The 25,226-nt window shown below is 35.9% G+C and overlaps 2 protein-coding genes and 1 long non-coding RNA gene across 4 annotated transcripts in view; 1 reads left to right on the top strand and 2 right to left on the bottom strand.

Annotated features, from left to right (window-relative positions):
• The window catches only part of LOC132126715 (small integral membrane protein 7), a 224,619-nt gene that overhangs the window by 140,710 nt on the left and 58,683 nt on the right, over positions 1–25,226 (bottom strand). The window lies entirely within an intron of this gene.
• LOC132126585 (cadherin-like protein 26) lies at positions 466–15,423 on the bottom strand. Of its 2 annotated transcripts, none has more exons than XM_059537931.1 (17): positions 15,287–15,423; positions 14,387–14,503; positions 13,651–13,800; positions 13,377–13,521; positions 12,051–12,214; positions 6,453–6,581; positions 5,975–6,157; positions 4,089–4,384; positions 3,697–3,839; positions 3,235–3,462; positions 2,857–3,078; positions 1,622–1,743; positions 1,415–1,510; positions 1,203–1,292; positions 1,057–1,098; positions 867–953; positions 466–762 (listed from the first exon to the last, which is right to left on the bottom strand). In XM_059537931.1, the coding sequence occupies exons 1-17, from the start codon at positions 15,320–15,322 to the stop codon at positions 529–531; spliced, it is 2,484 nt and encodes an 827-aa protein (XP_059393914.1). In that variant the 5' UTR covers positions 15,323–15,423; the 3' UTR covers positions 466–528. The 2 variants fall into 2 exon arrangements, with proteins under 2 accessions (XP_059393914.1, XP_059393913.1); XM_059537930.1 differs by having other exon boundaries at positions 1,057–1,104.
• On the top strand, positions 22,906–23,582 carry LOC132126483 (uncharacterized). The gene is made up of 2 exons (XR_009427398.1): positions 22,906–23,168; positions 23,207–23,582. It is a non-coding gene; the product is annotated as an uncharacterized LOC132126483 (long non-coding RNA).

The raw sequence follows: 25,226 nt of genomic DNA on the forward strand, positions 1-25,226 counted from the left end.
TATTTTTCACTTCAAGGATTGGGTCAAACACAATAATACATTTTTTTAAATAGATTTTTCCTATTACATTTTAACTGTGTAAGTATAAAAAAGGCATTTAAATGTCATATGTTATGGTATACAAAGATGAATGAAGATATAATTCTGTGTAGCCCTGCGTACAATGTTTTACCTGCATTATTTGTTCTAAGGTATGTAAACATGAATGAAATACAGATGATTTCAGTTTCTAAAACTTAGGTAGTAATATCAGGTGCGTTTTATTGAACTTGAAATATATCTCAAAATAAAACTCAGTGTAAATTTCAATTGCCATTGGTAGGATTTGAGACCATTTGCATTAGAGGAAAATTGATACATTTTAATAAATCTCTGACCGTGCTGAAAAACTGTGCAGTTTTTCTTTGGAGGACATTTTTTTTTAAGATATCCACATTTTTTTCTTTCTTGCTTTATTTCTTTCTGCTTACAGCCGACCAGTCCTGAATAAGGCGGCGAAACATCTTCATCCTCATCTTCATCACTAGACTATCTGATCCCATTCTTCATCACTTCTGCTTTTGACAGTGTCCCTGGGCTACAGATCGAAGCCAGATTCTTAAATGCTGGTCCAAGGTCTGAGAGCAGCTCAGGATCAAACTCATTCATAGGCAAGTCTATGGGGTCCAGGACTACAGAATTATCAGAGTTGTCCTCAGTTGCGTAAAGCTGAGGTTCGTAATCAAGCAATTCATTTTCTGGGCACTGTATTGAATGCAATCTCTGAAAGTTGAGAAAGAAATATTGTTTAGTCAGTGTATGAATGGATGAATGAATGTTGAATTGACCTGTTGCATGTCTGGGTGGAAAACTGAAGGGGAATGTACCCGAGAGAGCAAACTTTGTAGAGTTGAATGGCTGATGAAATCGATACCCTGTCTTCTTTGTAAGCTCCTCCTGCTAAATGTTGAACCCTAGGGTTTTAGAAAACCCCATTTATATTACTGATTTTAAGATTTCACTAGTTCCACGGAACAGTAACAAGTTCAGACATACCATGAAATGATTAAGGTTTACCTGGTAGCGGTTTTCACTCTGATACTGTTTCCACATCCATGTCTGTTTCTTAGAAACAGAAGACAGTGCAGTCAATACTGGACTTTCACTTTCACTTTCAAAGGATATTTGATTGGGACAATTTCATACATGAACTGCTGTATTACCTCACTGGAATAACACTGTGATCTGTCTCTAGACCAGCACTCATCCATTTGAACTGGGAGTCTGTGAGTGCCTGTAATTTTGCTAGATACCTGTAATCAACAAACAAAATTAATTTAATACAATGATTTGTAATGTAAAGAATGACAGTGGTTCTATAAGAAATGTATAGTGTTTCCGAGATCTCATTATGAAACCGAAATGTTTAGCATACCTCCTGAATGTCAGTTGTCTGTTGAACCCCATTAATGACAAAAGCTGCATCCTTTGAGTGACTAACCGATGCCTTCTTTAATAGTATAGTCGGGACCTTTATAAATGTAAAAAATAGAGTAGAACATTGATTTGTTTTCTTTGTATTAGACCTCACTGTGAAAGGGCCGTTTAGCTTTTCATAAGAAATCTTAAGGTAAGGTTTTACCACACAATCAGTGCCAAGTTTCTCGATGTTAGAAGGCAGAAGGCCATCTTCTAAGACATTGTCTACCCGCACCAGAGACTTCACAGGCTCACAAGAGCAAGTGAGAGACAGCAACAGACATGCTAAAAGGAAAAACAGATATATTTCTGTCAGGACCAAGATAACTGACACTTAGCATACAGTACCTCAATGGTAATCAGAACAGAACAAAGCAGATATCATTAATGTACTACATTAATCATAAAGTGTAACAACATTATTCAAGATAAAAGGTGTCTGATTCAATGAGGAATATCAGAAAGCCAAGTCCTGACCGTGGCAAAAATGAGAAGTTAGGGATGGAGAAGGGTAATTTGCTCCTGAGCAAGCAAAAAAGCAGCAGAATAATACTGGATAGACCTTATATAGGAAAGCTGTGATAGGTGTCGTATTACTATAGCTAGATGTGATCAGCTGAGAGTTAGCCGAAGCCAGCTTGACTTGAATGCTGTACGCTTAATTTGTGTATTGTTCTAATGAAAAATCATGGTATAAGGGTATAAACCTGCTTCATTCAGTTTGGATAAAAAAAAACCACAACAACAACAAACAACTCTCCCAAGTGATTAAACTAAAAGAAACAATGTTGTTTAAATAGGATTTTTGCTTGACACCGGTATTTTATTTTATTATTTATTGTACATAACAGAAAATGGGATACGTATTTTAAAAAGATTATATAGTTCCTAGCATGCTTTGCATAGGACTTAACAGTGAGAATAAAAATTGATGGGGAGTGCTTGTTTTAGTACTATTTATTTATTTATTTTATTTTTTTAGCAAGATGAGAAATTAAGGAGACTTGATAGTGTTTAATGCTGAATTTCAGTCAAACTGGGTTACCATTGGTGAATAGGAGTATGGAAACAGATAAGACTGTCTTTGGTGCTTTACTTAAGGAGCTGACTTAGCAATTAGCACTATTGCTTGCTAACAGTTTGCTATAATTCAAAGATTTAACAACAACAACAACAACAACAACAAAAACTTTGAAGTTGTGGGAAACCACACAAAATCACTTTGAAACTATTTAATTACATTTCTAAATAACTCACAGAAATTTGTGAAATAATAATAATAATAATAAATGTTAGTTAACTGTTCTCCTGCCACAACAATAGTAGGCTAGGACAACACAGGATAGGATCTGTTTATCAAATCATTTTATAGGAAATTTAACAAAATCCGGTGCTCACCAAATATCATCAGCGCGGCAAGAATGGTAATTCCCATCAAGCCACTTCCCGCTTTTTGTTGTGTGTTGCGCTCCATTAGACAGTTTGGTGAAACTGTACAATCACACGTAGCAACAGAGAGATTCTGGAGGACAAACATGCCCTGTTTATCAGAGATTTTCAAAACCAATGTGTACAGACTGGCATGAACACTTTTACCCTTCACCAAATGCACTGTGTAACCTAAAAGACAAAGCAAAAAAGATGAAAAGTCATGACTGTGTTTTACATCAGAGCTTAGTAAAATCTAACCTAATGCTGAGAACATTATATAAGGTTCTGTATAATGCACTGTATAATACACAATGTTGTTGTTTTTTTATTATTACTATTATTTACCATAACTGGGGTCAAAGCTCCATTCTTCCTTATGATCTCCCTTAATTTCAAAACTGAATGGACCGCTGTACGGATCTCCATCAAGGTCATAGGCTGTGATCTCTGCACCTGACACTTCATCAGACTGACAGATAGATACTATGTTCTCCTTTAAGATAGGGACGTTGTCGTTTGTGTCTTCAATGTGGATCTGAATGGTAGCAGTGCTCGTCATTGGAGGATGGTCATCTGGTGTGAAAAATCAGAGAAAAATGGAAAATAATACTTCTATAGAAATAATAACAGTTTTTGTAAAAAAAAATGTAGGTTTTGTCTCTTTCTACAGCCCAACACACTGGAATAGGCTTCAGCATATCTGAGACCCAACATAAGACAAGCGGTTTTGAACATGGATGGGTGGATTGATAGATGTAGTCATTACCATTTATATGCAAGTCAAATGCAAAAGTTATATTGTATTACCCTTCTCTGTCGCAAGGACAGTGACTATATAAGTCCCATTGGTCACATGAATTGACTCTCTGTCCAAAGACTCTTTTACAAAGATTTCTCCAGTGGTTTTGTCTACTCTGAACCAGCCTGCAGGATCTTGTTCAATAGAATACCTGGTGCAGGAGAAAATAAATGGTTTATTATTATTAACAGACTTATATGGATTCCCCATATGGAGCGGCAACAAAAGTATTTAGACACGTTTAGGCATGTCACAATATTAGATACAAAATATCAAACATATCATGGTCATGCCACAAGGTTTGGAATTTTATAGAATGCAACAACAGGACACATTTTAACTATGGCTTTATTGTCCAGATATTATTGGAGCTAAGTAATTCTGATGATTGAACACTTACTCCAGTTTGTGGGGACGTCCAGTGTCAGGATCGACTGCTGTCACTTTGTCTACAAAAACTCCGACAGCACCATTTTCTTCCAAAATTACTTTTCTTACTGGATCTAGGAAGAATGGAGGGTCGTTGGTGTCTTCCACAGTAATGGTAATATTCCTAGAAGACTGATTTGGTGGATTTGTGATGATGGTCCAGAGCCCATCTGCAGATCTCTCTTTAACCTCACAAGAGAAATAAGGCTCTTCGTTCTCAACAAAGATGGTGAGTTTATGTTCTGTGTTTTCTTCATAGTCTAAAGGCTGGCAAAGAATTGCATGAAAACAATACACGCCATATCAGTATAGCAGGTAAATTTATTCAATACAGGCATTTCTGCTGAAATAAAGTGAAAAAAGGACCAAGTTCTTACTTGCACGCTCTGGGTCATTAAATATTAATTGAAAATAAAGTTAATGCACTCTCTCCTAACGTTGGGATCAGAAGGAAGGTAACACAAACACTGGTTTTCCACAACTTGACACTGCACCACAATTTGCTGTCTTCAGAGCATTTTTATTGGTTGGTTTCTGCGTACACCTGCACGCTTCTCATCTCTCATAAATACTAAATGCACGAATCGGTGGGCGGGGCTAAAAAGGCAAAGATGTTTAAGCAGGAGTTGACCTAAAGCTGGGTAGACGGTGCTTACAATTAGTGTTGTTTTGGCGGCCTGTTTTAATTTTAGTTTTAGTCTAGTCTTTGTGTGAAGCTGTCATTTGAGTTTTTATGAGCATGTTCATACTCTTTTTAGTCTAGTCAAGTTTCAGTCAACTAAAAGTCTTATTTTAGTCTTATTTTAGTCAGAATTATCCATTTCGTCTAGTTTTAGTCTAAAATTTTATTTTAGTCTCTTTTTAGTAATGCAATTCTATTTAACCCAGTCAATATAGTATTAGTACTTAGTAGTATAGACTAAATCAAATTGTCTTTTAGCCAAAAACCATTTCAAACAAGGTTATCTTATTATATTATTGTTACCTTATAGACTCAAGTATACATCAAGTATAATGGAATTAACAGCATTTATTTTTCCAGGAAACCATGTTAGAAGTACACACATCGACCTCTTTCTCTGTGTCACTTAATTTTGTTTGTTGTCATCTTCTAAATAACGCCGCAATTGGGGCTTGAGGAAGTGACGTCGCCTGCGTCTGCACAGTGCGACCTGATGCAGCCCCTGATGTGAGACACGGGAAACAGCTATACTGCAATATAATAATAATGTAAATAACCGAGACGAAATAACGTTATAATATTTAGTTTTGTCTCGTTTTTGTCAAAGAAAATTAACAGACATTTTAGCATTGATTTTATTTTGTAAACCACATTTGGTCTCGTTTTAATTCGTTAACAATGTTGCATTAAACATTTAATTATAGTCATCGTCACATGACCAGCATTTGCATCTCGTCTCATTTTAGTCACGTGATAAAGGTTCGTTGACGACGATATTTAGTGATAATTTTCTTTGATGAAAGCAATGATACTTACAATGACTTCTTTTGGTTTCTCAGTTCATAACCAGTAGTGTGTTTACCCACCACGCAAAACACGCAATTGTAATCAGATTAACGTGCTCATAACCGTTTACCTATATAACTAGGACGTATTCAATGAACACTGTGTCTGCACTTTATTTTTTTATTTTTTTTTTTCTTTGGTCAAGACGAAAACGAGGCGGGGAGCATAAGATGCAGAAAGATGCCCAATTTGGTTCGGCCATCTGTTCGGAAATTTGACCACATCTTACCCTTCTAATGACCTATTAAATAATAAATGAGTCAATATCCCTAAACGCTTTGTAATGAGATTAATGAATTTACAGAATTGCCTAGAGTGTGCAAACATACCTTAACCACTGTGAGGATTCCATCATTGGTGTCTGGATCAGTGTGAATGGCAAAGTGGCCACCTTTATCCCCTTGTATGGAGTATCTGACCCTCCATGCACCAGTGGGACGTGTGTCAGCATCAGCTGTATGTATTTTGAGAGGTGATGTACCATTGGTCCTTTCCACCACTTTAGCTGAACCCTAGTGAAATGGGAAAATGTTAAAACAGTTAAAATTCTGGAAACATTTGATAATATATTTGGAAGAATGTTGGTAAACAAACAGTTGCTGGTAGCTATTGGTAGCCATTGACCATTGGAGAAAAAAAACCTTAATAGAAGTCAGTGGCTAAGCAACTGTTTGGTTAAAAGCATTTTTTAAAAAAAATCTGTTCTTTAACAAAAGAAAGAAAGTCGTGCAGGCTTCCAACAACTTGAAGTGAGTAAATGATGACAGAATTTTTTTGGAGGGGGGGGGGTATCTTCTTAACACTAACCGTTTGCCCTGTGATAACTGGTAAATGATTGTTGCCATCTTGAAGGTTGACAATTATTGTCGTAGTGCTTGACAACTTTACAACTCCACGGTCCTTTGCTTCAACTGTTATATAGTATTTATTAGCCATCTGAAAAGAAAACCAGTTAGACCCTTCATATACATACTCCAAAAACTTTCAATAACCTGGCAAATGTCAAGATATTTTAAAGACATGTTTTCACATTGGGTCATTGACCAATCACACTTTCTCTACTTCCTGTTGGCCTTCTGTAGCAAATTGTAGCTCCGTGTAGCTGTTTTTATTTAATTTTTTTCTCTAGAATCTTTATCTTACTATCACTCTCTGTTTTTTAAAGTGGTAAAATATAACTTAATTCACACCATATTTCTGATATTATCGATCAATCTTATCAGATTAACTTTGATCGTTCACTTTTATTTTATTTCCGTGAGTGCAGTACACCTGCAAAGCGTTAGCACTCGTTAGCTTGTCATTAGCGTCTTCATTCGAACCTATCGCTGTTTTCTTTTCTCCTCTCCCTCGCTCCAGTTTTTCACAAGTTCATCAAACAACCGCAGTAAGAATTTTCATCAAGCACGGTGAGTAATGGCTTCTCCTATCATTGTTTCTTGCACCTCTTGCCACATGTACAGTTTATCTATCTCTGTCGCTGATGAGGGATTCACATGTAATAAATGCAGGGAAATAGTTAGGCTGACAGAGAAGATTTCAGAATTAGAGACACGCATCCAAACTTTAATTGAGGACAGTAAGAATGTTAGGGCTCTAGATACGGCTTTGGATGCGTCTAGCTCAGGGATTCCTATACATTGTTCGGTTCCGGAAACAGAGCCCCAGCAGCAGGGCAACTGGGTGACGGTGAGGCAGCGTAGTCGTGGGTCAAAACACCGCTCTTCTGTTCCAATCAAAACATTAAACAGGTTCTCCCCACTCAGTGATGCACCCACTGAGAAACCTGATGAAAGTGCTCTTGTTATTGGTGATTCTATTGTACGGAACGTGAATATAGAGACACCAGCCACCATAGTCAAATGTTTACCGGGAGCCAGAGCGCCTGACATCTTGGCAAATTTAAAAGTGCTGGCTAATGCTAAACGTAAATACAGTAAGATTGTTATTCATGCCGGCGCTAATGATGTTCGACTTCGCCAGTCGGAGATCACTAAAAATAACATTAAAGAGGTGTGTGAACTTGCAAGCACGATGTCAGACACTGTAATATGCTCTGGTCCCCTCCCTGCTTACCGTGGTGATGAGATGCATAGCAGATTGTCATCACTCAATGGCTGGATGTCTAAGTGGTGCCCACAGAATAACATAGGTTTCATAGACAATTGGACGAGCTTTTGGGGCAGACCTGACCTGTTTAAAAGAGATGGTCTTCATCCCTCCTGGGGTGGCGCCACTCTTCTCTCTAGAAATATGGCAAATAGTCTTAGTGTTTATACTTGACTAACTGGGGCCCAGGTCAGGAAGCAGACAGACTGGCTAAACCGACCGTCTGCTAGCTGCCTCCCGTCACAGAGGTCAGTTAATTCTCAGCACATAGAGACTCTTTCACCTAGATATCACACTTTAGAGACTGTGTCTGTTCCCCGAACTAGAAAAAACAAAAAACGTCCAAACCAGGTTAAGATTAACAATTTAATTGAGGTTCAACAAATAAAAAACAGAAGCAATATGGATAAACAAATGATAAAGCTTGGCTTATTGAATATCAGATCCCTTTCTACGAAAACACTTTTTGTAAATAATATGATCACTGATCATAATATAGATGTACTCTGTTTGACAGACACCTGGCTAAAACCTGATGATTACATTATTTTAAATGAGTCCACCCCCCAAGATTACTGTTATAAACATGAGCCACGTCTAAAAGGCAAAGGTGGAGGTGTTGCTTCAATTTATAACAACGTTTTCAGGATTTCTCAGAGGGTAGGCTACAAGTATAACTCGTTTGAAGTAATGGTACTTCATATAACATTATCCAAAGAAACAAATGTTAATGATAAATCCCCTGTTATGTTTGTACTGGCTACTGTATACAGGCCACCAGGGCACCATACAGACTTTATTAAAGAGTTTGGTGATTTTACATCCGAGTTAGTTCTGGCTGCAGATAAAGTTTTAATAGTTGGTGATTTTAATATCCATGTTGATAATGAAAACGATGCATTGGGATCAGCATTTATAGACATTCTGAACTCTATTGGTGTTAGACAACACGTTTCAGGACCTACTCATTGTCGAAATCATACTCTAGATTTAATACTGTCACATGGAATTGATGTTGATGGTGTTGAAATTATTCAGCCAAGTGATGATATCTCAGATCATTATTTAGTTCTTTGCAAAATTCATATAGCCAAAATTGTAAATTCTACTTCTTGTTACAAGTATGGAAGAACCATCACTTCTAACACAAAAGACTGCTTTTTAAGTTATCTTCCTGATGTATCCTAAATTCCTTAGCATATCCAAAACCTCAGAACAACTTGATGATGTAACAGAAACTATGGACTCTCTCTTTTCTAGCACTTTAAATAAAGTTGCTCCTTTACGCTTAAGGAAGGTTAAGGAAAACAGTTTGACACCATGGTATAATGAGCATACTCGCACCCTAAAGAGAGCAGCCCGAAAAATGGAGCGCAGCTGGAGGAAAACAAAACTAGAGGTATTTCGTATTGCTTGGCGGGAAAGTAACATATCCTACAGAAAAGCATTAAAAACTGCTAGATCCGATTACTTTTCTTCTCTTTTAGAAGAAAACAAACATAACCCCAGGTATTTATTCAATACAGTGGCTAAATTAACGAAAAATAAAACATCAACAAGTGTTGACATTTCCCAACACCACAGCAGTAATGAGTTTATGAACTACTTTACTTCTAAAATCGATACTATTAGAGATAAAATTGCAACCATTCAGCCGTCAGCTACAGTATCACATCAGACAGTGCACTATAGACCCCCTGAGGAACAGTTCCACTCATTCTCTACCATAGGAGAGGAAGAATTGTATAAACTTGTTAAATCATCTAAACCAACAACATGTATGTTAGACCCTATACCATCTAAGCTCCTGAAAGAGGTGCTTCCAGAAGTCATAGATCCTCTTCTGACTATTATTAATTCCTCATTGTCATTAGGACATGTCCCCAAAACCTTCAAACTGGCTGTTATTAAGCCTCTCATCAAAAAACCACAACTTGACCCCAAAGAACTAGTTAATTATAGACCAATCTCGAATCTCCCTTTTCTGTCCAAGATACTAGAAAAGGTGGTATCCACACAATTATATTCCTTCTTAGAGAAAAATGGTATATGTGAGGATTTCCAGTCAGGATTTAGACCGTATCATAGTACTGAGACTGCTCTTCTTAGAGTTACAAATGATCTGCTCTTATCATCTGATCGTGGGTGTATCTCTCTATTAGTTTTATTGGATCTTAGTGCTGCGTTTGACACAATTGACCACAACATTCTTTTGCATTGACTTGAATACTTTGTTGGCATCAGTGGAAGTGCATTAGCATGGTTTAAATCGTACTTATATGACCGCCATCAGTTCGTAGCAGTGAATGAAGATGTATCCTATCGATCACAAGTGCAGTATGGAGTACCTCAAGGCTCAGTACTAGGGCCGCTACTCTTCACGCTTTATATGTTACCCTTGGGAGATATCATCAGGAAACATGGTGTTAGCTTTCACTGTTATGCTGATGATACTCAGCTCTATATTTCTTCGCAGCCCGGTGAAACACACCAATTTGAAAAACTAATGGATTGCATAGTCGATATAAAAAACTGGATGACGAGTAGTTTCTTACTGCTAAATTCTGAAAAAACAGAGGTGTTATAGGACCTAAAAACTCTGCTTGTAATAACCTAGAACACTGTCTAAGACTTGATGGTTGCTCTGTCAATTCTTCGTCATCAGTTAGGAACCTAGGTGTGCTACTTGATCGCAATCTTTCCTTAGAAAGCCACGTTTCTAGCATTTGTAAAACTGCATTTTTCCATCTCAAAAATATATCTAAATTACGGCCTATGCTCTCAATGTCAAATGCAGAAATGTTAATCCATGCATTTATGACCTCAAGGTTAGATTATTGTAATGCTTTATTGGGTGGTTGTTCTGCACGCTTAGTAAACAAACTACAGCTAGTCCAAAATGCAGCAGCAAGAGTTCTTACTAGAACCAGGAAGTATGACCATATTAGCCCGGTCCTGTCAACACTGCACTGGCTCCCTATCAAGCATCGCATAGATTTTAAAATATTGCTTATTACTTATAAAGCCCTGAATGGTTTAGCACCTCAGTATTTGAATGAGCTCCTTTTACATTATAATCCTCTACGTCCGCTACGTTCTCAAAACTCAGGCAATTTGATAATACCTAGAATATCAAAATCAACTGCAGGCGGCAGATCCTTTTCCTATTTGGCGCCCAAACTCTGGAATAACCTACCTAACATTGTTCGGGAGGCAGACACACTCTTGCAGTTTAAATCTAGATTAAAGACCCATCTCTTTAACCTGGCATACACATAACATACTAATATGCTTTTATTATCCAAATCCGTTAAAGGATTTTTAGGCTGCATTAATTAGGTAAACCGGAACCGGAAACACTTCCCATAACAACCTATGTACTTGCTACATCATTAGAAGAATGGCATCTACGCTAATATTTGTCTGTTTCTCTCTTGTTCCGAGGTCACCGTGGCCACCAGATCCAGTCTGTGTCCAGATCAGAGGGTCACTGCAGTCACCCGGATCCAGTACGTATCCAGACCAGATGGTGGATCAGCACCTAGAAAGGACCTCTACATCCCTGAAAGACAGCGGAGACCAGGACAACTAGAGCCCCAGATACAGATCCCCTGTAAAGACCTTGTCTCAGAGGAGCACCAGGACAAGACCACAGTAAACAGATGATTCTTCTGCACAATCTGACTTTGCTGCAGCCTGGAATTGAACTGCTGGTTTCGTCTGGTCAGAGGAGAACTGGCCCCCCAACTGAGCCTGGTTTCTCCCAAGGTTTTTTTCTCCATTCTGTCACCGATGGAGTTTCGGTTCCTTGCCGCTGTCGCCTCTGGCTTGCTTAGTTGGGGACACTTCATCTACAGCGATATCGTTGACTTGATTGCAAATAAATGCACAGACACTATTTAACTGAACAGAGATGACATAACTGAATCCAATGATGAACTGCCTTTAACTATCATTTTTGCATTATTGACACTGTTTTCCTAATGAATGTTGTTCAGTTGCTTTGACGCAATGTATTTTGTTTAAAGCGCTATATAAATAAAGGTGACATTGACATTGACATGTTACTTGAACACTGAAACTGGACTGTGATGTCTGTTGGTCTGTCAGGCACAAACATGATAGCTCATGTCTTTTTGCTGCAATATCCCAATTCTAGCAAGACACACTGGTTTTAAAGGCATGCATATTCTATAGGCTATAATACACAGTATGTTATACACTGTTCAAGTAAAAACAAAGTAGTTATTTCTGTACTTTCAAACGATGCATTCCCGGGGGGGGGGGGGGGTTTACCTCATAATCAAAGCATCCTTTGAAAGATATTGCACCACTTTCTTGGATGTAGTATTCCACATTTTTAGTTGTTGGAGTGACAGAAATTATTTTATAATCAATTGTGGAATTCGGAGTTCCTGGTGCATCCTTATCAGTCGCTAAAACACCTACAATAAAACCACCTGCAAACAGACAATATGAAGAACATGACTTAATTTCTTTAAGGAATAGTTACTCTGACACTAGCACTTAAATTAAAGTTTACATTTATGCATTTAGCAGACACTTTTATCCAAAGCGACTTACAGTGCTTTCAGGCTAACATTTTTTACCTATGTGTTCCCTGGGAATCGAACCCACAACCTTTCACTGCTAAAGCAATGCACTTGAGCCACAAGAACACACTTAGCAACACTTAGGTCATGGATTTGAGTATTTTTTATAAGCCCATAACTGCTGTTACTGAATCAATGAGATAGTAATTTGAACTGGATCAAGCAATTAATTGAAAGGACCCGAAGCCTTAAAATTAGACAGTGTTACTTATTTTGGGATATCACGATTTTCAATAAATAACAAAGTAAAGTTTTGTCACACAAAGATTGTATGGCATCAAAAAACTTGAAATATAGCACACAAGTCATAAGGACCACCCTTATATTACTTTTATAGTGCTCTTTAAAAATAATAATAATAATACAATATGTATATATTTGACTTGTATGGAAAAAAAGCAGACAATTTGTTTAAAATGTTGTGTTCCACAGAAGAAAGGAAGTTGAATGGGTTTGAAATGACAGAAATATTAGTGAATAATACATGTTTCCCTTTAAAATCTCAGGGAAGTAAACATGTAAACATATCACCATTTCCTATTACTTATTCACATTGAGGGCTTATAAATAAAAGCTTATTAATAAAAGCAACATTTATTTTTATAGTGTTTCTTCAACAATAGTAATAGCAATAACAAATAGTTATTTTTTTTGCATGAAGGTTAATATAATAATTACAGTTTATTTTTATTTTAAATCATAATAATTTTCAGATAACCTTAATGAATGACTCGTAATCCTAAAATATATAAATCAGTAATAATTTACATTATTTATGCAATCTTGGTCATACAGGACAAATATATTTTAGTAATTGTTGCTTGAAATTTACATTAAATATTACAGTTTTGTGCAGCTACAAATAGTTTTAAGCCAATGACACCGGAACCCAGAAACATGACATTTTCCTGCTCTTACAGGAAAATAAGGTGGATAGGATTTATATATTAATTTGCAGTAAATCAAACCTGAAGTACACCTAATTACAGCTGATGAAAATGATACTGACCTTGTTTTGCTGCTTCGTTTACAGTGACATCGTAAACTTCCCTCTGGAATACCGGCGGGTTGTCGTTGATGTCCAGTATGTTGACCTCCATGCCAAGTTGTGTATCTATGGCCAAGTTGGACTTATTTCTTGCTTGGAAGATCAGCTTTGAAAGGATGATGAAATTAGTTCCAACTTATGCTCTCAATACTTACTTACTTAATCCTCTTCGTCCCAAGTGAGACACAATGCCTTAATGTTACCTATATATAATAAAAAATCAGATTCCACTTACCGTCAGAACGCTGTATTGCTCATAGTCGACTTTCCGGTGGACTTTAATAACCCCTGTGAGCGGATCGATAGACAGGACACCCTTTGGGTCTTCATCCACACCTTTTCCTTTTAACCTGAACTCCACTAAATAGGTACGGTCCAGTTTAATCTAGAATTTGGGCAAAGAAATGTTATAAGGGATGGCAAGTTTTACAACATCATAGCACCTTGTTTGCAACTTTTATAATTTGTCATTAAACTGATTTTTTCTATGCAAGTCATTAAATGTAGTTTTTAATCAGATATTTAATGTATACTGTGAAATATAATTAATTACAATTTTAAGTAGTTTTATATTTTAATATAAAGCATTACAGCATATTAATATAAAGTCTTCAGAGTCACATGATCCTTCAGAAAGGCATACATACTACCTCAAAAAATATAAAGAAAGAAAGAAAGAAAGAAAGAAAGAAAGAAAGAAAGAAAGAACTGAACAGTAAATTTAGACTAAATAAATACATTTGTCTTTCTGTCATTCCAATTCAAAAATTTCAATTCAACATTCTCTGGTTTGTGGCTAATTTAAATCAAATTTACATACATGCATTTGACAGGAGATTTAATTGAGAACTTTGCCCAATCAAGCCAGCAACAAACCCAGATCTTTAACCAAAATGATATACCACTCCAAGTTTTGAATTATTTTTTTATTTTATACCCACAGTGCATTATTTGAGAGAAATGATATTTACCTGCCCCAGTTCATAAGGGAAAGGACCCGGGTGTTCCTCCACAATGTCAAACGAGTCTATAATCCAGGACCGTTTATGGCGTTTGAGAGGCTCTGTGCTGCACAGACAGATCATTCCCTTTCAACAGAAACAGAGTGTGTTATTTACTGTATGCTTTAAACATGTAACATGAATTAAGAGCAGAAAAACCCTAAAGCTAAGAGAAATGTTTCAAATGCAACGCACCCAGATGATGTGAACGTGATGCAACAGTTTTGCTTTACCACTAAAAATCCCATTCAATCATTAACATTTGGGTCATTTTTAGTCATTTCTGCCATGAAGGCAGGGTCAAAGAATGCGCATTGTATATTTACCTGAGAGTATTCAAAGTTGTGAAACAGGTTTGGGAAAGGCTAAACAAGACTCTCCTTTGTTGCTGCTTTTCTCAACTGACCCCCAGAAAGAACTTGATAGGCACTAATGGTACAACAATATTCAAAAGCGCAGACCTCCATAAAATGTCTAATAATATTAACTGTGTTATTATTACTGTATTATTACATTGATAATAATTATTTTATTATTTCTTCTGCACAGATTACTGATTAAGATCGATGTTCCAATAATCACAAAATCAGAACAAATACACAGAAGTCAACAATGAATAATTGGTTTTGACTAAATTTAGTTAAATTTTATATTTAATTTTATTATTTATTTAAAAAAAAATTGAATTAGGTTAATGTAGAAATAACTCCATAAGGTAACAAAATTACCTTTTTACCATTACTGTCCTTTGCAAAACTATATAAATAGTAACTTACAGCAAACAAACAACAGAATAAAAATAATTTTTTTGAAATATCACTGAATCTTGAATGAGCTACAACTGTACTGTAAAATACAAACTGTACTCACCACAAGCACCAAGCAGCTGAACATCATTTTATCCATAATAATTTCAGTTCATAACATGAGGTAGAAAGCTTTAACACTGGAATCTCATGAGCTCTCACGCTCAGACCTGCATCTGCCTTGAACTGAGAGCACGATCACACCTGTGTAGTGCAGAAGTACAGCTAACTCCACCCTGGGGCAGTGTTAGTTATGCAGTACCAGTATTCAGTGTACACATATAGAGAGAGACATTACACACTATTCTATAGGAGGAGAGACCATGAGAGATAAAAGGAGTAAAAAAAAGAGTATTCATCTTTTTTTTTTTATCAGATTTTTCCCGTACAAATCTCTAAATATTCTTACAAGAAGTTGAAGTTTTTTATGACCTAAATAAGACTTAAGTAAGATTTGTGTAAAATGACCCCCCCCCCCCCCTTTTATTTATTAAAAATAAGCTTATATTTCTAGTCCACTCTTTTTAAGTATAAAAAAATGTTGTTAGCCTTTGTTAAACAATTTAAAAAATGGCAGAAGATTTTAAGAAGATTTAATTATTTTTTCCAGTACGTATCCAGACCAGATGGTGGATCAGCACCTAGAAAAGACCTCTATTGCCCTGAAAGACAGCGGAGACCAGGACAACTAGAGCCCCAGATACAGATCCCCTGTAAAGACCTTGTCTCAGAGGAGCACCAGCACAAGACCACAGGAAACAGATGATTCTTCTGCACAATCTGACTTTGCTGCAGCCTGGAATTGAACTGCTGGTTTCGTCTGGTCAGAGGAGAACTGGCCCCCCAACTGAGCCTGGTTTCTCCCAAGGTTTTTTCTCCATTCTGTCACCGATGGAGTTTCGGTTCCTTGCCACTCTCGCCTCTGGCTTGCTTAGTTGGGGTCACTTCATCTACAGCGATATCGTTGACTTGATTGCAAATAAATGCACAGACACTATTTAAACTGAACAGAGATGACATCACTGAATTCAATGGTGAACTGACTTTAACTATCATTTTGCATTATTGACACACTGTTTTCCTAATGAATGTTGTTCAGTTGCTTTGACGCAATGTATTTTGTTTAAAGCCCTATATAAATAAAGGTGACTTGACTTGACTTGACTTGACTTGACTTGTTTTGTTTAAAGAATTCAAATGTTTTTACTGGAGATATATGTAGTGCAGTGCTTCCCAAACCTGCCTCGCACCTTTTGTATGTCTCCCTTATCTAACCACTCATCAGCTCCTTAGTGGAAACTGCAAGAACTAAATTGGGTGTGTCTGATTAGGGAGACATACAAAATGTGCAGGGCCTGGGGTCCTCCAGGACAGGTTTGGGAACCACTTTCGAAGTGCATTTATTAATTGATAGCCATCAACATGGATTTAAATTACATTGAAACCCAAATTATAGTTCATGAACTGCAGAAGCAGTCACTCAAGCCCAAACAGGTGTCAGTCAATCACCAGTTCAAAGGTCACACATACTTGCGATCACATCTACAACAGCAGGTGTCTAACCATGAGATGACCACCCTTATTTCACTTCAATTACAGGTAGTTCACACAAGAATTATATACAACAGCAAATAGTGACCATACCTGTCAAGCTCCAAAAAAGGCATCATGGAAAGCCTGCAGAGCTTTTGCAACATATGTACTCTATGAAGTCATGCAAACACGAATGTTGTGTTTATTGATGTCAAACCTGTTCAGTGCCCAATTTGTGAAACCATAAATGAATGTAAATTACATTTCTACTTATTTTTTATTTGTACTCTTTTGATATCCCACAGTTGTATTGTTTCATAAGAAGCATACATTCTTGATAGATTGGATCCTTCACAAGTGGCACTCCTAGCCCTACATCGGTCTCGCTGACTGACATGAAAATCTTCTTATCATCTCAAGTGTAAGCCCAACCCTTTATATAATCAAGTATATCTTCTCAAAATACCATTTTGACAGCTCAATAATATTTTTAGCTTTTTTCTCTTTTTATTTGTCTTTGAATAACATTTCCTTGAATGACACAGCAGTACATTCCTGTTATTAGAGTCACAAAGAAAAACAACTTTCTTACTATTCTAGTAACTGTTTTTTTTTTTTTAAGCAAAAATTCTATTTTTTGTGCCTCCCAGAAAACTACTAAGGAGTAATATGCAGATTCATAATTAATGTGATGTGAAAACCTTTTTTTTTTTCATCATTTGCTAATCAAAACATAATGCAGGACTACCTATGAATCATCAATTACCTATGAAACATTAACATTTTAATTGTTACTGTAAGTTCATTTTTTTGTTTTGATGACTTCACTACTATACTGACACGTAGAACATAATAATAAGGAAGTAGAAGATGCTTCAGAACTCTTTACTGATTTAAAGAGATTATAGTATTAACCCAATTCAGTTTTTCAGTCAATTTCTTGTTTACAAATATTTTGGAAATAAACAATTCAGTTTTCACCCATACTCTTTGGTGGCATTTGGCTTTATTTGTAAAGCAAAGCATAAGGTTCTGTGGACATCAGAAGTGAGGACACATTCCCAACACATGGTCAAAAGAAAGAAAGAAAGAAAGAAAGAAAGAAAGAAAGAAAGAAAGAAAGAAAGAAAGAAAAAGAAAGAAAGGAAAAGAAAATAGATCTGATGCTCTTAAAAAACAAACCTAACGCAACAAGTTTTATAGTCAACATCACAAAACCTGCCAAGAGTGGATAATATTTCACCCCAAATCCAAAAAAAATATTTGTTTTAGCTTAAAGCCAATGAAGTCTGTTGGTGCTGTGAAACAACCCATTCTCACTCCAAAGCAGACGTGATGCTACCATTGGGCCCGGCCCACCCATTTTAGGTCCAGGTCCACCCATTTTGGCCCAGGCCTATGAGTAGTGAGTGGTTTTCATTCTAGCGGTTCATCCAATAAGCAGCCCGAGGAAAGCTTTGAGTGAAAGCTTCTCAGCCAATCAGCTGCTTCTACCCCACATGTGGACTCTGTATCATCACCAGCAAGTGATCCAATGAAATGAATGATGTTGGCGGACGTCATTCATTCAAGACAGACACAGACAGTTTTGCTCATATGAAACGTAAAACAAAACAAAGCAGCTTATTTTATTATCATTCTGAATTTATAAGAAACAGTTAAATAATTTTGGACAGTTCCCTGCCCGCCGTGTTGGGTAAATAAATGGAGAGAGAAACAGAACCTCCAAAGATATACTTCCGTTTCAGTCTTTTGTGTATTGAATGTTCAAAAGAGATTAATGAAGTTAGCTTACTGCCAACAATTAAGGTGTATTTCTTTGTCAGCTTGCCTTCAGCACAGAGTGGGGGGGGGGGGTATTTTAACTGGCCCATCCAGTTTTCTGGAGGCCCACCTACAATAAAAATCCTGGCGCTGCTAGTGCTCTAAAGGTGTCAAAAACCAAAGCATGGTCAAGCGCCCCTAGCGTTACTTTTATGAGGCCAAATGTGCCTCTCGGCGTCGAAATATCGACGCACTACGACCTTCATTGCTTTCAGTGGGAAACTTTTGGCGTCAGAATTTCGACGTGAGGACATGAGATGTTTATCCAGGGGCGTAGATTACGCGGGGGACGTGTCCCCCCCACTTTTGATAACACGGAAATTCGTCCCCTGCACTTTTTCGGTCAAGTGTGTTCGTATAGAGGTTTTCAAGAGCTGGTGTGAATAAATTAAAATTTAAACTCAAAAAGACAGGATAGTTTGCGCATGACCTGATGTTTAATTTGGACTTAGAAGGCGAGACGTACATCACAGAGCGCTAAACACTCCTGCAGTGTGTGTTTAATTCATACTCGAAGCCGGAGGGCGCACTCATGCAGAAAATCATACCAGGAAACTCCTAATATGGGCAACAGCGTCCAACTATCCTTGTATGAAAACAGTTGTTTGTTCACAGAAAAACCTTTTATACAGTCTATGAGAAAAACAGACATGATTGCGACAAAATGTGTTTTTTTCAAGTCATCTCCAGCAGGTGATAAATAAAGTATATGAAAAATGCTATTATTACAGTATAAAAACTATTCTGCCTTATTATGTGATAAAAAAAAGTGTTTGTTGTATATAAACAAATCATTATTATTTGTTATTGTCCAGCAGTTATAGATTTATAAGCCAATTAAAAGCTAGAAATTACAGAAAAAATTAAAGTTGCCTATAGTATCCTACCAGTCAGAAGTTTTGGACAGTAAGCTTGTTAATGTTTTATAAAGATGTATCTCAAGTACAGCAAAACAGTACAATTTTTTACATATTTTTTACTAGCCTATTTGGCACTCTTTTTTGTTGTTGTCTTTTTCTCTATAAAATCTTTTAGTAATCATCATAAATCATATATCATATCATTTATCAAAGCTTGGAAGCCCAAGATTCATCCTGTGAAAACCATTTTGAAATCAGACATTGCTTTACCATCGAAATGGTACTAGTGTCGTAAAACATAATGCATTACGGTCTTCTAGAACCAAAACCTTTTATAATCTTGGCAACAAACATATCATTGGAAAGGTCTGAGTCTTAGGATTTCATATTTGGTGGTTATTTTCAGATAGATGTAAAATTCACAGAGAAATCTAGAGAAAAATGCATTAAGCAAAATTCAAAATAGTTTTGATGACTCCCAGTGGCTGTGTGTGGTATGACGCCCTAAATAAAATATTTTTTTCATATCAACTTTAAATTTGTAACATAACTTATTTAGACTCAAGGCTTTAATTTTATACCAATTTTAGAGTAAAACCTGTTATGTAAAATATTTATAATAAATAAAATAAAATAAAATTAATATAGCGCATATTATTTACAGTACATTTAAACTTCTATAACTTTCTGATACTTACATTTTTTTTTGCCAAAATCTGCTAATTTTCTTCTTTAAAAAGAGACCAACCTTAGGTTTATATTCCAAAGTGTTCATAAATTACAGCAATTTAAGTTTGGATAGTGCACTTTAATGCCTATTTAAAAATATGGGGGGGTGACAGTTTTCTATTTTAATATATTTCAAAATGTAAATTATTGAGATTTCAAAGCTGTTTTTTTTTTTGCATCATTACTCCAGTCACACAAATTCTGATATTCTGCAAAAAAACTTATTATGATAATGTTAAAAACAGCTGAGTAGAATATTTTTAAGGTTTCTTTGATGAATAGAAAGTTCAGAAGATTTATCTGAAATATAAATATTTTGTAAAATGATGCCTTTATCATCCTTGCTAAAAAAAAAAAAATGATACTGACTCTAAGCTTTTGAATGGAATAGTGTATAATGTTGTGAAAGCTTTTTATTTCACATAAATGCTAATCTTTGGATCCTTCTATTCATCAAAGAATGCTGAAAAAATATGGTCATCTGTTTTAAATATTGATAATCAGCAAATCAGCATATGAGAATGATTTCTGAAGGATGTTACACTGAAGACGAGTTATGATGCTGAAAATTCAGCTTTAAATCACAGGAATAAATTACATTTTATTATTTTTTTATTTTAATAGTAAAAATATTTCAAATAAATGCAGGGTTGGTGAGCAGAAGAGATTTCTTTAAAAACATAAAAAAAATCTTACTGTTCAAAAACTGTTGACTGGTAGGCTATATAGATAGAAACGTTATATTGTAATGTTTTATTTATATATATATATATATATATATATATATATATATATATATATATATATATATGTGTGTGTGTGTGTGTGTGTGTGTGTGTGTGTGTGTGTGGGTGTGTGTGTGTGTGTGTAATTTCTGTCCCCCTCACTTCTGAAAAGATGGCTACGCCCCTGTGTTTATCGCTATGAATCGCTCTTTTAATGCCTTTTATAAAATGTATTCTGTCTTCTTTATTAATCAGATTAGCGCCATATGTTTAATTGCTGTATTATATCGGTCATCCGCGGCTGTCTTTGAGTTTCATTGTGTTTAAATAAATGAACACAGCTGCTAATTAGTGTGATTAAACTCTATCTGTCACGTGACGTGCCATAGACCTTCGATCCGTTTTATATTAATTTCAGGTTCAATGATGTAAATTGTATTTGTAGTAAAATCGTGGTAATCACGACACTTACAATAGTAATAAATGAAATGTGAAGTTAAAACACAGTAAACAGGACATTTACCATGTTTTTTCCACAGTAACTGTAGTTTTTCTATGGTATATTAGTAATCAATACAACAATACAATAATCACCAAACCAGCTATGTTTGTATCACTGTAATGTTAGAGTTTTTATGTGCTTTTATATGACAGATGTCACAGTAATCATGTTCTGTACCATGCTTTTAATACCTTTTATGGTAGATCCAAAAAAAATAAAACAAATAAAAAATAAATAAATAAAAAAAATGTATTTTTTCATCTTTCAGTTCATTCATATCAGTTTATATCTAAATATTTTGCTCACAGATCATTATTAACATTCTGTATATAATTCAATTTTATTTTCTCTCCCCTTTCTTATTATTTTTATTTTTAGCTGAAAAGACGTAAAGGAAGCAGTCAGCCCAGTGGTGTTTGTGGAGAGGTATTCCTTCAGAAATGGAGAAGACAGAAAGCTGCGGAGGCAGACATTTGCAACAGTAAGTCTGTGATAGTTTGTCCCTTTTATCAAACATTCCTGCTGTTATCATTTGTACAGCATTTGTTGTTTCTTAAACTGTTGCACTGTCCAAATACCCACACTTGCCATCTTTGCACTTGACCACTTGATTACTTATTTGACGTCTTTCCTGTATTTGGCCAAGTGTTCGAGTGAGCATGATGACCACAAGTGTGTGTCGAACTTTTCATGACCTGATGACAGTGGTTCCCAATCCTGATCCTGGAGAACCCCAGCACTGCACGGTTTTGGTGTCTCTCTTATCTGACAAACACACTTTTGAGGTCTTGGAGTCTTCACTGATGAGCTGATGAGCTGAATCAGGTGTGTTTGATCAGGGAGACATCTCAAATGTGCAGTGTTGGGGTTCTCCAGGACCAGGATTGGGAGCCACTGCCTTATGGGACACTTATGTGTTTACAGAGATTTTTAATATCTAATTATCAATATTTCACATACTGTACATTGGACAGCTTTCCGTGACCTCTTGTGAGATCTTGGCAAAAAGTCTGACGATTTATTCCAAAACAGGATGCATGATAGGATACACTAAGCGTTGTATAGTGCTCCGGAGCAGTATTGGAGAGGTTTAGTATGTGTTAAGGATGCTGTGCTTTGGCATTATTAAGACTGGGAACAGTCTTTTGCACACACTGTCACGTACACACACTCTCAAGTGGCCAAGACTGCAAGTGTGGGTATCTGGACAGGGTCAAAGTCTTAAAAATGAACCCTAAACACAGTCGCACATCACAGTCTTAATAATTCAGTTTAACACTTTTAACTGGCCCATCCAAGCCCCAGGACTGTCTCATCTAACACTATCAAAATAATTCATATGAATATAGCTCGCTATTAGTTACTTGCTTTTAATAATGGATGCATTTAACATTTAATTATACAGCATTACCGAGGCTGCTTTTATGGTCTAAACAAAACCCAGTGTAATGTATAAGTTGCACGTAATTAATAATATTTCCTTTCTTTCTGTCTTACAGGATTGTTTGCAGATAACATTGTAGTTCTCCATCATGCACAAGGACTCACCTCGTTACCTCTTTATCCCCCACACACACAGAAATGGTCCCTGGATCAGTGATTAGACTTTGCAGTGGTTTGTTTTTTGCAGAAGATGTAACTTTGTTTTAACTATAAGCTCATAATGAATACATTACAGAACCAGTGATGAAAACAATAGTTAAAAATAGTATTTTTTGTATTGATAAAGCATTGTGTTCTCTTTTTCAAGCTTCATACAGTAAACTTTACTTGGTGTCTTCCTAATGCTTTTATCATAAAAAAAGCATCAGTTCTCATCAGGAGTTTTAGTAAAGGAGATATTCATACACAGTCTTCCCCTAGTTCCAGTCATGAAGTGAATTCATGATGTTTTGTCAAAGATAGCAGGTGTTTGTTTTCCTGAACACTTTCTCTGTCTTCCATTGTTCGGACAATCAGTGTTTATTTGATGCTGTGCTGATAGAGTTTTATAGATGATATTGCACACTTGACATGCATGTCTTCATGATGTTATTTTGTGAGTTTGAAACATTTACATTGTGTTGTATAACATTTTGGTCAATTTAATTTTTAAGAAAATTGATCTTTTTCCAGTGTTCTCTGAAAGACATACTGTATTTACTGTTTTGTTTTTTAATAAAAGCATTTTCATTTGCATACTGAAAATAGTTAACGTTTACAACATAACTGCCTTTTTAATCTTTATGGTGGCAAAAACGAGCTTGGTGACAGAGTAATTTGGGTACGTCTTTAAATGAGTTTGACATATCAATAAATAATGGAAGATCCTTACAAAAATATGCATGTTCATTATGCTTTATGTATTTATTTGTTCATTTATTCAAGGAAGGTGTAGACGTTAATAGAGCAGAATCTAATAAGTAGCAAATTTAACCTATTGTTAACCGGATCTATCCCGTCAGCCGAAAAACGAAAGACATCTGTCATAAATGGATGAGGAAGTGTGACGCCGCTGATCAACTTTGATGTCATTGGCTGTGAATTTTCAGGACATATTATTATATGTCCTCCTCACCCCTGTATCTTGCTCCTCAGATGCTGGACATCAGTAATGTGCCTGCTCTTGGTTTGAATACAGTACAAGATCCAAGTTGATCATTCCTGCTACATTCTCAGTTATCCCTCAAGTGTTTGTAATAATAAAGCCCATGGCACCATCTTGTAATGCAAAATAATTAATCTCATAACTCCCTTTATTTTGCAAAAAATGTGCATATTTGTTACTAAAATATAAAAAATAACTTTCCAGTGTACGGATGTCCCAGATGTTATTAATCTGATCAAAAATGTGTATGTCTTAAGTAAAAAATAATCCCAATTATTAATATGTAGTTTTTCCAAGTCTAAAATAAACACATATGAGCCTACCTAGTAAAATCATTTAATTCAAGCATAGACTATAAAGTTGATAAAGTAGCATCAAGACAAATAAGATTCAAGGAAAATAATTATCATCAAAAATACATTAACCTCATATATTAATCAGTTCACACGAATGAGTGATGAAATGTCCTTAAAAGTCACACAGTCCCATCCAGTCATCTGTGATACAGATCATGTGATACATATAAGACATGTGATACTGTTTCAGAAAATAATGATTCCTTATCATCACATCTAAACTGGTTTCATCTCCCCGTCATGATCTTCTTCTCTCGTGTCTGGAAACAATTTGTGGTTGATGTCCAGCACTGATGTGGTGTAGCTTGTTCTCAGTCAGAGGATCTCTCAGTCCAAACATCCCAGACCTGGTCAAAGTGAAACAAACAATCCAGATGAAGTTGTTTAATGGACAGAGAGCTCAGCTTATGTTCTGCATGATTTTAGCAGGGTGAGCAACTATGACCCTTGTAGTATTGTACACTTACCATTCTACAAGCTGTTTTAAGACCTTTTGAGAAGCTTTTTCTTTGAAGACAATTTACCACATCCTCTTCTTTCACTCCTTTCAAGAGCATCACTTGGTCAAAACCCCTCATTTGGCTGATGCAGTAAATGTGTCTTTTTTTCCTCTAGAATCTTTCTCCAAAGTTCCTGACTTCTCTCACAAATGTGTTTTAGTCTGTGCAGTGTAAGGCCTGGCTTCAAACCAATCAACTATCAATCCACAATTTATAAAACTACATTTACAAAACAATGAAATAATGTCAATTGGCGTTTATATCAACTAAACCAATTTCATGACACTTGTCTGCTTTTAAAACAGGTGGTGTGTTTTTAAAAACATAAGATTAAAAATGCCCACTCACACTTTGCTAACATGCTGTAATTGTAATAGTATTAAAAAAA

The sequence above is a fragment of the Carassius carassius genome, chromosome 44, assembly GCF_963082965.1.
Source record: "Carassius carassius chromosome 44, fCarCar2.1, whole genome shotgun sequence".
Taxonomy (NCBI): domain Eukaryota; kingdom Metazoa; phylum Chordata; class Actinopteri; order Cypriniformes; family Cyprinidae; genus Carassius; species Carassius carassius.